The sequence below is a fragment of the Nelusetta ayraudi genome, unplaced genomic scaffold (genome assembly GCF_046127955.1).
Source record: "Nelusetta ayraudi isolate G7.1 ecotype Tasmania unplaced genomic scaffold, CSIRO-AGI_Nayr_v1 ptg000042l, whole genome shotgun sequence".
Taxonomy (NCBI): Eukaryota; Metazoa; Chordata; class Actinopteri; order Tetraodontiformes; family Monacanthidae; genus Nelusetta; species Nelusetta ayraudi.
Genome location: NW_027466092.1, coordinates 13768022 through 13779919, shown reverse-complemented (window position 1 = coordinate 13779919; position 11898 = coordinate 13768022). Strand labels below are relative to the sequence as shown.

The 11898-nt window shown below is 43.4% G+C and overlaps 1 protein-coding gene across 1 annotated transcript; it reads right to left on the bottom strand.

Annotated features, from left to right (window-relative positions):
* Positions 1-7396: 7396 nt before the first annotated feature.
* On the bottom strand, positions 7397-10795 carry noxo1b (NADPH oxidase organizer 1b). The gene is made up of 8 exons (XM_076034674.1): positions 10587-10795; positions 10386-10466; positions 10205-10277; positions 9923-10100; positions 9610-9818; positions 9417-9524; positions 8963-9080; positions 7397-8818 (listed from the first exon to the last, which is right to left on the bottom strand). The coding sequence occupies exons 1-8, from the start codon at positions 10659-10661 to the stop codon at positions 8182-8184; spliced, it is 1479 nt and encodes a 492-aa protein (XP_075890789.1). The 5' UTR covers positions 10662-10795; the 3' UTR covers positions 7397-8181.
* Positions 10796-11898: the final 1103 nt, after the last annotated feature.

Below are 11898 nucleotides of genomic sequence, written 5' to 3'. Positions count from 1 at the left end.
ACACATTAATGCACTCCTTTCAACTACTTTCAAGTAAGAGAGCAAAGAATATAAGAGGTGACTAAGTCTAAAGAAGAAAACAGCAATGGAACATTCTCAGAAAAAAGAAGTTACAGCACAAATGTTTGTTTTTTTGTTTGTTTGTTTTTTCAAATATATTTATTGAGCATCGGCAACAGAAGAAAAAAATTACATACATGAAAGACACGTGCAGGATACAATCCGGTGCTTCCCTTGTTTTTTTTTCTTCAAATTTCCCACTCACCGTCCCTCCCACCCCCCATCCCCCCACCCACTATTCCCTGAGGTTGCCCGTGTTATGTGGGAGAACAACAAAAAAATAAACAGAGAAAAAAAAACATTGCAAAGGAATTTAAGAAAAGCATAAAAACATAAACAGACTGGCAATAAGGAAATGAATGATAAAAACAAAGGAGAGAAAAGAAAAAAAAGATATGACACACGCACACACATAAAAAAAAAAACAACAACACACACACACACACACACACAAAAACAGACAAACAAAAAAAAAACAGATGATCCGTTGCAAATTTAAATATTAGTGAAAACGCATCAGGCCTCTACATCATCTGGCCTAATGTCCAGTGAGTCAATAATGGACAGCAGCGGGTTCCAGGTGCAGGTGAATTTCTGAGGGAGCCCTTAAAGGAAAATTTCAGCCTCTCCAGTTTTAAATTTTGTAAGACTTCCCTGATCCACCTATCATATGAGAAGGGGGAGAGGCCTGTTTCCAGCAAAGCAGAATTAGACGTCTGGCAATCAGGGTGCAAAAAGCCATAGAGTGGCCCACTTTAGGCGTTGATGTTTTCAGACTGGGGACGCCAAAAAGGGCAGAAAGAGGGTGTGGGTCAAGACAATAGGCCGCACCAAGAGTATTGAATAGTTTTGTACATGACCAGAACATGTGAACAAGGTCTGCAGGGGACTGTCTGCACCTAGGACAAGCAGTAATATTGGGATAAAACCTAGATAGTCTGTGATTTGCATAATATATCCTATGTAGAAGTTTGGATTGTATCAGCCCATGTCGGGCACAAATGGAGGAATTATGGACTAAATCCAAAATATTGTCCCATTTATCATCTCTGATGGGTCCCAAGTCACGTTCCCATTGATCTCTCGTTTGTTGGGGGAAAGAGTGAAGTGGAGGAGTCCAGGGCATTGTAGATGTGAGAAACTGACCCTTACAGCCTGGGGTTCAATAAAAGAAGGGTGCCAATTAACGTCTGTTGGGGAAGATTCGGGAACTCAGGGAACTCAGCCTGAACATAGTGCCTTACTTGAAAGACTCGAAAGAGGTGGGAAGCCGGAAGGTTAAATTTAGAAGCCAAGCCGGTAAAAGACATGAAGATACCATTCTCGTACAGGTCTTTGATAGATGCAATACCCCTGTCATTCCAGATGCGAAATGTAGGGTCGCACAAATGCTTTTTAAAAGATTTTTTTATTGACTGTTAGAAGAGGGTGTAGTTCTACGCTGCAAACCCTGATGTATACCTGCTTTTGTTTTGCGTACACCAAATTATAATTCTGCCATCCAGAAGTCACAACAGAAATCACGACTCATCAGACTTGGTAAAAAAACAACAACAACAACAACAACAACAAAAAAAAAACAGCTTTCATTTGTCTGTGATTGTGCCGTTTTGCTGCTGTAGCCTGTAGCTGTAGACTTGCTGTTGCCATCCTGTCCTCTTTACTCAGTCAGGTCATTGTCCTCTGGAACACCAGCAGGGTGTTTTCTTCCAAAAAAACTCCTGCTCACTGAAACTGTGATAAATGTCAGCATGAAAACGTGCAGCATGTCAGTCTGTCTTTTATCTGGATTAAGTTTGTCAAGCCACTTGTTCCACACAAGGGACCAAGGGAACAAAAAGGCAAGTTTGAACTCCACAATGGATTTAAACGTGCAAATAAACCTATTTGAGATTAGTCACGACGCTGAATCACCTTCATTTATTCAAAGTTGCTTCAGCCTCTCCTGGTAAAGTAGGAATGTAAGAAATCCTCCTCCTTTTGTATAGTTTTTGCTCCAATTGAAATACTTGGCAGTATAAACCACATGTTATAATGAACAAATACTCCTATTTGTAGAGTTGCTAAAATAATTCTCTCTGAAGAATCTCATGTTGGGGACTTCAGGGTCACTCTGCAAACATTTTTCCCCCATCGGTGATTTGCTTCCCAGTGGAGAGCCCTCTGATGTTCATATTCAACCCACAGCTTTTTTTTTTTCCAGCTGTGATGTCAAGGCAACATCACCAAACCCTGCACAGATCCATGCTCTGAGATTTTATGGCACCATGTGACCGCCTTCTTACAAATGGACCCGCTCTCATCCTAAATGTAAATGCAAATTATTTGCAAATGAAAACACACATTAGTGTTTTTTTTTTGTTTTTTTTTAATGGACCCACATTTGACCCACTTTCAGGTATCTGTTACTGGTCCCGGATGCGGTACCACGTGACAAATACAATTGTGTCTGTGGAAACAGACAAAGTGGCATAATACTGAGGACACAAAGTGGTGCAAGTGTTGTCCAAGTCACGTCTGGAAGGTGGCAGGAAGTCCACACCTTTGACCACCCAGGCGGCAGCAGTTCCAGCCTCAAAGGTTCCACTTATTATTATTTTTCCCCTTTTTTTCCACAATGTATATAAAAAACAAAATGTGCATTCTAATGTGCAAATTAATGAGTTGACACATTATTTGTGTTCACTACATATCTCTATAGTGACAAAGAACAGATACCCTTGTTACCTTTTATGGTTTTATTAGTAAGACACCATAAACAATTTTAAACACCCTGTCAACATGCATATGAGCAAAAGATGAAACTGTCAAAGCTGAATCAAATAGACTAGACTAAAGCTGTTCATGCAGTGACAAGGTTCCTCTGACAAAGAAATGATGATTGTATCAACAGACCTTGGTCCTAGTCTGCTTATATGTTTTGATAAAGAAGCCTGACAGCCCCTGTGTACAAGTCCTCAAGGTCAGGCGAGTGATTAATGGGACAGAGCATCAACACAAGAACAGTGTCTAGAAATGCAGGTAACCATAGGTTCACACGGTGGCTGCATGGTAATTATTAATCCTGCCCGCCGCTTCCATATTGTTTAGGCAGTGTTTACCCACTGATAAAGGAGGGAAACTTCCGGAGCAGACATGGATTAAGCAAATTTACTGTGGCGCGGAACCCCAAGGATCTCAATATTTATCTACCCTGTCTGGTTATTGAATTAGACCTCAGCAATGTATGTTTCATTTAAGTCGTCTGGAAAATTAACAATGACACATATGTTTTGATAAGAGCTTAATTGTGCTTGAAAATTCTTTAGTCATACATGTATATATATATATATATATATATATATATATATATATATATATATATATATATATATATATATATATATATATATATATACATATATATTAATTTATTAATAACTATTTTAACCACTTTAATTAGTAGAATCAAATCAGTGTTTGGTTGTTGTTGTTGTTGTCGTTGTTGTTGTTGTTGTTGTTGCTGCTGCTGCTTAGAACTTTTGGCACAATACACAATACACAATATAATTTGCTTATCTCCCTTTCAAAAACACTTCCTCCTCAGGTTTCCAGAGAGCACTTTTTATTAAGGCGACACGCATGGTTGGCTTTTTTTTTTTTTTTTAAATGTGGCTTGTGTCATAAAAGACTGCATAGCGTTTTGTCATGTCCCTCTTAGCAATTGCAAACATCATTATCTCCATATGTATCTGTATTCATAGTGCGTTTCTTGTCTCCTCCCCTCCGTCCTCCCGGAATGACTCAATAAAAACATTTTCCTCTCTACTTCCTGCAAGCTTCTGGTAAAGGTAAATATAAATACACACGTACGCACCGATGACTCTCGTGTCATAAAACTAATTGGCCAAAGGGTTTGTTCCAAAAAAAAAATCCCAGCTGTAAGTGTTTAACCAAAGGTCATTTTTGCCAGATTATTCACATCACATTTCCTTGTTTTCCACATTGAAAGCAATAAAGCCCTGTCGCCCGTCAAAAGGTAATCACAGAGGCTGCGGTAGTTCTTGTTTATAAAACACGGCACTTACAAAGAAAGTTCATAAAGGTCAAACATTCTATATATTTTGATCAGGCCTATTTCATGGCGCTGGCAATTCAGAAATGAATGTGTGTTTGTGCTTCAGGGCACATCAGTTATTTGAAACATAGGAATTCAGTGACTGCACGTGTTTCCCGCTGCTCAAAGCAGGGAAATCCTCAAGCACTCAGTCACACTTTAAAAGCTCACCTGTGATCCCATGTCACACTTTAAGGATACAACGAATCTGTTTTGATAAATGTGCTTGCACGTTTCGACCCACGTTTCCCGCTAAATTAGGCGATCCTGTGCAATCATTCGTGGTTGTCTGCTGAGTCCTGCTCATCAATCATTTCACAAGTCAAACACGGCACCACAGTCCTGACACGCTCGTGTTTGAACTCCTTTTTTGTGGTGGTTTGTTTGACTGGAACTTTTCTGTGCCCCACCTTTTCTCGGCACAAGCGCCAGGTTGTGTTTATCCTGAACCCTCTGACTGGCCTCTGGCTTCAACACGGTGGTGCTGGAAACAATCCCGAGAGGTTTTTGGTCCATGTTCCCATGACGGCATCACACAGAAACTGCGGGTTTGGGGGCTGCACATCCATGTTGCAGAGCTCCGGCTGCTCCACATTCTGGAGCTTGCAGCGGCCATGAGACTGGAGTGAAGTCTTCGCCGTGTTTAAGAAACCACCCAAGCGCAACACGATTGGTGCTGTGCGACCTCGAACCCGCCTGTGCCTTGTAGCCTCGGTGCCCCTGTTGCTGGTATGATTTTCTGCTGCTCCTAAAACATCTACAGACCTTTTTTTTGGTGATTTTCCTAGTTCGTAGTGGTCTCCTGACCTCTGACCCCTGACTTCAATGAGGCATTTTCCACCACACAACTGCCACACAACTGCTCGCAGGATGTTTTCTCTTCTTGGGACCATATCCTCTGTGAACCCTGGAAATGGCTGAGATGTGGTCAGCAGCAGTTTGACCACCAACGACCATGTTCAGAGTCACTTCAATCTACAGGGTGTCCCAAAAAATTTGACATCATTTTAAAAGCAATTATCTAGAAAACTACCAAGTGTAGCTCAATGAAATTGAACAGTTTACGTCAGGGGTGGGCAAATTTTTTGACTGGTGGGCCGCAGCGGCTCCTAAAATGTGACAGAGGGGCCGGAGCAGGAGCAGATGGATGGAGAATTTTGGTGACCCACCTCATAGGACAAAAAAATATATCATGGCATATGTAGAAAACATGTGCTTTAACCCTTGTGCGATCTTAACATTCTGTTTACTCCCCTTGTTCTACGGGTCAAAAATGACCCGCTCTACCAAATCCCCAAAATAAAGCAATTTAATTGAATTTTAAATCCAAAATCTATTTTGCATGATGAAACAACCTGTTATTTATCAATTGAACTCAATTGAATTCATTTTTTATCATGTATTCTTTGTATTCTTCTCAATACAAAAAGACGATCCACCAGTGAACATTATACTTTTTTTTTAACCACAAACCAACTGTTATAACAGTTTTTTTTACACAGTGAATTTTTATTATTGCTATTATATAAATGTGAAGTAATTACTTCTGAATTAATTATCTACAAAGGGAAAAAAACAGTCAGCAATCTGGAACTTTTTTGTCAACAGTTTATCTTCTATTCTATATTTTTTAGGAAGTGAATTATAAAAATATTTCACTCATAACACAACAAAACAACAAAATGTTGCTTGACTCTGCGAACAATTTTTGTGCTAAAGTCCTGAGACAGTTTCATTGACAGGGGGTGGAGGTGGGTTGCGGGTCCGGGGGGGGTCCCGGGAAAGTTTCATTGACGGGGTTGGTGGTGGATCGTGCTAAAGTCCCGTGGAAGTATCATTGCGACTCTCTCTCTCTCCATGTGATCGAGCTAAACTATCTTCGCGATCGACCGGTATATCATGTAATTCATGACAGGTCTCATGCGGACCAGACAGAGACACGCAGCGGGCCGAATGTGGCCCATGGGCCGTACTTTTCCCAGGTCTGCTTTATATCCTCTATACTGAATTAGTTTTCAAGTTCAATTCGTATATCAATCCAGTTTCTTTGATTTCTTTGATATGTGTGTGTGTGTGTGTGTGTGTGTGTGTGTGTGTGTGTGTGTGTGTGTGTGTGTGTGTGTGTATTAGAGAGAGTTTGTGTGTGGCCTTTGAACTTTTTTCTGGTGTTTAAATGCTTTTATAATTCACGGGTCAAAAATGACCCATAAGACAATCCCAGTACCCTCGTGGTGTACAGCCCACATAGAAACATAAACTAAAACAAAGTATCACTTTTTCTAATGATGGGGTCCCTTTAGGAAAAGTCATAAAATTTCAAGTTGCAAAAAGATAGTTTAAGGTATTTTTTCTGCAGCTCAACATGGTAATGGGTCACTTTTGACCCGCAAGACAACACAAGGGTTAATGTCAATTGAAAATGAACAAAAGTGTTGCAATAAAATCAGTGTCTTTGAAACCCCATGGTATTTAGCTCTTTATTGAAATGACTCTTAAAACACTGAGAAAATGGATGAAATGCAGCCACTTTATGGCTCACTATTAACATCCTTTGTTCAAGTTCGACAGGCCGGATTAAAAAGCTTAACGGGCCACATATGGCCCGCAGGTTGTAGTTTGCCCATACCTGTTTTAGGTGTTGTTTAGGTGTATGAACATCATAAGTTTATCATGGGACCGATGCCATGTCACCCGCCTGTGACATGGCATCGATCAACTGGGTGTGCCGTGTCACAACTGGGTGACGAGGTGTGCGAACATGTTCCAAGATGCAAAAGGACTTCTCTTAGGGAGAGAATGGCATGGTTCAGCCTGAAAACAGAACAAATTAAATGTAAAATCTTGATCTGTTTCCATATATTCTGTGAAAATCTGATATTATTTCAATAAGAATTGCCAAAATGATTGGCCTGTGAAATGATGTCAAACTTTTTAGGATAGGACACCCTGTACTTTCTTCCCTTTGTGTTCTTCACCACGTCTACATGGTTGAATGCATTGAGTTGCTGCCATCCGATTGGCAGATAACATATTTTGGTTAACAAACAGTTGAACATTTGACCTGTTAAAGTGGCCGCTGAGTGCATGTAGCTGAGGTTAGTGTTGGTATCACTGATGTTCATTGTGGTCTGTTTGTCTCATCTGTTCACTGACACACAAATCGCTGTACTGCTACTTTGAAACGTTTTAATTTTTTTCTGTACTTTTTTGTTTTCAAAAAGACACATGATACTGATTCACTTCATTTTTGTTCATTTTATTTGACTTTTCACATAAAACTTGATCCCAAAAGGCAAGCAGTCAATACATAGTGTAAATAACGTTGCAAAGGCATAAGCTACAGATTAATACGACAGGCTGCTGCGGGGCACGTCTCGTGTTTCATCACAGCCACCAGGCTCCAGTGCTCTGTTCTGACAGCCAGTCAAAAGTGTCTCATGCCAGGCTGTTTGTCAGCGTGTTCTTCACTGCTCTTGAGCTGAGGCTGACCACCGAGGGCCATACTTTCATTTCCATGAACGTCTTTACATGGACAGTAAACAAAGTGATAAAATATTACAGTGACACATGAGTTTATAAGTACAGCAGCAGGGTAGTAGTAGGAGTAATAATAATAATAATAGTAAAACAAAAACTTTTGGTCGCTGAACTGTGAAGAACCTCAACGTTCAAAGCAGATATTTAATGGCTGCCCAAATTTTCCTTTATAAAGATTTTAAATGGGGACAAAACAAAATCTACAACAAAGAACGGCCCACGTTTTGATCCTGCTTCTTCTTATGCTTCACAGAAGCTACATTTATTTAGAAAGAAAATGATATATACTTGATACAATATACTTCAAATGAAATAAAATCTGGTCACAAGCGAACCAGAGGAAGACATAGCCCAGTGACATTCGGATAACATTGTTCTTGCGTGTTCAAAGCGAAACCAAATCATTCTGGACCGACAGTGATTTGTGATGTGTGCAGTAAAAAAGTGACAGGCTGCAGGAAGAGTTTCTTTTCGGGCTGTGTGAGCTTCTAGCGGCTGTAGATGGACTCGGCCGGATAGACCTGGAGCCGGCTCTTGGTGGCCATGGCTGCCTTGCGGGTCATGGTGCTGCAGCGGTTCAGGATCTCCTCTGTCTTGGGCCTGTTGGGCACCCTGGGAGTGACCGTGCTGCTGTCTTTGGAGCTGGTTGACCCGGAGGTCAGGGAGCTCAGGGAGCTCCGGCTGGAGTCGTGGCGGGCCGGGATGTTGCGCTCAGGGCTGCTCCTGCCGCTGGAGGTGGCCACAGGCCGCCCCTCCAGCGCCACCCCCGTCAGACTGGAAGTCGACTCGCTGTCGGAGGAGGACAGGCTGAACTCGCGGCTCAAGTTCGGGCTGTGGCCGCCGCCCACCCTGGGCGAAGTGCTGGCCTCCGACTGGGTCAGCGGCTCTGAGAGGACGTCCAGGGACCGGGCCTTGTGGAGGCGCCCTGCCGCGATGCCAGAAGCAGCTGCTAAACGGAGCTGCAGGCTCTGGTCCTCAGCGAGGCCGGCCGGATTCGACTGCCTGCGGTTGGACAGGTTCAGGGTGGAGCTGTACACGTTGATCTGCCGGCTATAGAGGTTTGCGCGTGGGTTGTTGGACGGCTGCAGGTACATGGAGGGGATGTATCCTGTTTTGCCATTGAATCTGGAGAGAAGATGGAGCCAAACGTTGATTTCAAAACGTTGATTTTTTTTTTTTACAAAAACACAATGTGATGATGGTGAGGTTTAAGATTTAAAGGGAACAAGCTAAAATCACCTGAAGCCAAGAATGAAAAAACAGTCATACCTGATGAACCACCAGCCGTTGTCAGTCTTCCTCAGCACATCCACGGCAGAGCCAATGGGAACTGACAACTCGTCCTCCTTCTGCCGGGTGTAGCTCCTCACGGCGCAGTACAGGGAGCCTGGAGATCAGAGGAAACACGCTCAAACGTCTCTGTCTGTTGCCGCAGTAAAGGGGAAAAAAATTATTAACCCGGTTTTAAAAAAAAAAACTAGACTGTTATTTCCTCGTGGCTAAATAGTGCACCCTAGTGGTGGTTCCTTAAAACTGGATTTGTAGAAGTATGGCAGGTATGTGCATCTCCTGCAGCGTGAAGCATCTGAATGAAGTCCAGCGGGATCCTCAGTTCCACAAGCTATTAATTCTCTAACTACGGCTGACTGAGCTTGACAAAACCAATCTATTGTTACACGCTGAAAAAAAAAAAAAAATGAATGCAATCTAGTAAGTGCCATACCTCCCAGGTGGCTCCCTGCAAAGTCATCTTCCTCTCCATCCCACAATTCCAGGTATGGAGCAGGAAACCAGGCCAAAGACTTGTTCTCATTCTCCACCAGCCACCACCCTGAGGAGGAAATGGAACAAATATTTGACATATAAATAAAGAAACGTGCATCACCGGGACACAAAGTCGGGGTTTGGAGTCTCACCTGAAGGGTCTTTGATCAGGACGTCCAGCTTCTCGTCCACTTCCACCTTGAAGGGACGGTTCTTGGTGTCCTTGGTCTCGTAGGCGTCGACGCAGCGGTAGGAGTGAGTGACAAACGGGCTGGTGATGCTGCCGCCCGGCTGGCGAATGCCGCCAATCCCCCCGCCGAAGCTCTCTTCAGGGAAGTCGTCAGACAGCAGGAGCGTGGTGCTGCACGGGACGAGGTGGCAGCAGCGTTTGAGACTTCAGAACCACCCGAATGGTTTGCCAACAGCACACACACACACACGCAATACTGAGGTGATGTTCCCAACCTGTTCTTGGTGTAGTCCGGATGCAGCTCCTGATCTCTGGGCGTGAAGAACTGCATGACCACGGTGCTCTGGGTCACGGCCGCCTCGCACCTGAGCAGTCGATCCAGGTAGCTGTCCAGCATTTTCATGCGCCTCAGGGAGCGGCTGGAACCTTTCTGCTTGCTACTCCTGGCACCCTCTGGACGGGAGATATGGGTTTAAACGTCAGTGGATGACCGTCAACAAACAGTACAATGTGAAAAAAAAAAAAAAAAAAAAAAATCAAGCTGACAAGAAGCTCACCTCTAAATTTGGGGATGACTCTACTGTTCTTCCGAAAAGGGTTCAGGAATGGAAACCTCTTCTTCAGCAGCCTCTGAATAGGAAATAGAATGAATGTATTGTTATTATTATTTTGAATCTGCATACGCTATTTTTTTTTTTTTTTTTTCATCCTCAGTGAGGACAATCAGGACGGACTTACATGGAATTTCTTGAAATCGTGAAATGATCTGTTGACGATGACGTCAGTCTCATCAGACCACGACACTAAGACCATGAACACCTGAGAAACGGAAATTAACATTATTATTTTATTTTTTATTTTATTTTTTTTAAATGTTATCACGTCATATCGAACACTTTGAAACTACCAAAACTGAGTGACTGGAGCTCGCGCACTCACTTTAAGTTTCGGAGAGTCCCTGTGGAGAGCTCCGAGGATGCGGGCGCTGACCACGTGGCGCTGTTGTCCGACCATCACGCGATCGGTTCGGTGTCTCTGCTGCGGGCGGGATGGAAAGAGCTGCTGCTGCTGCTGCTGCTGCTGCTGCGTGTGGTGGTTGTGGTGGTGGTTGGGGCAACCTGACCTGCCTCTAAGTGGCTCTGAGAGGGCCAGGGCGTCACTGCTGCGTAATGTAGTGACGAGAGGGGGGCGGAGCAAACCGGCAGGACAAGCCCAGAATGTAGAAGAACTAGAAGAAAACTATCTTGAGTGGTGGGGGGAGGAGGGAATGAGTCTGATGCCCGCAGACCTGGACACATCACATTTCTGCACACGTTTAAGGATTTCCAAGAGAAACCCTTAAATCAACAAACACTTCTTGTTATTACTCTGACAGTGGGAAAGATGGTGAACTCGATCATCACTTATCTTGTCGGCAGCCCTGGCGCCTTGACATTTGTGCACATCTTATTTGCTCATCCTGAAAAAAAAAGAAGAATTTCTTCAAGGTAGCTTTGATTCAGGACATCAGCAGCTGTGCAACTCCAAAATCCTCCTGTAAATTGACGATTCTGTCAGCAACACAAAAACAAACAAACAAGAAAGCTTCAAGGTTCAATGAAATGAATATGTATAGGGAAGTAAATATCTTCCCTTTTCTATTCATTCTGTATAATCTCCATTGATATTTGATATCTGTAACAAGGACTGAGTCCAACCTCCCGCATGGCTAAAGTGTTAAGCCTCTCGCTCCCTCATTCCTCACTCTTGGCACAACCATCTGAAGCCGAGAGACGAGCGCAGCATCTCTCACGGCACAGCACAGGATGCTGTTTCCATCCCTTCCTCCAGCAGAACCGGTCGCCCTGGTTAACATAGTTTCATAATAAGGGAAGTTTCATAAAGTCTTGCCCTGTTACCTAAAGTCATTCTGTTCCGCTTCATGGAAAAACAAATGGGGCTGTGGCTGGAGCTGGCGGTGTGGATGGCATGCAGAGACGTCACTGCGTTCTTCTCCTGCTTCTCGTTTGCCGGCCGGGTGCCAGCCACTCGTGCGCTCTGTTGATGCACGAGCCATCATGTTAGAGACACATGCAGATAGACACCAACCCTCTGATCTCATGTTGCTTATGCCAAATTGGCTGCGTTCAGACTGCAGGCGAATCCAAATCAAATCAGATTCCTTCTCAAATCCGATTATTAGGGCTGACTGTCCACACTTGTTTTTAGCAAGTGTCCAAATGGGATCTGGCTCTGTTCAGACTGGGCCACA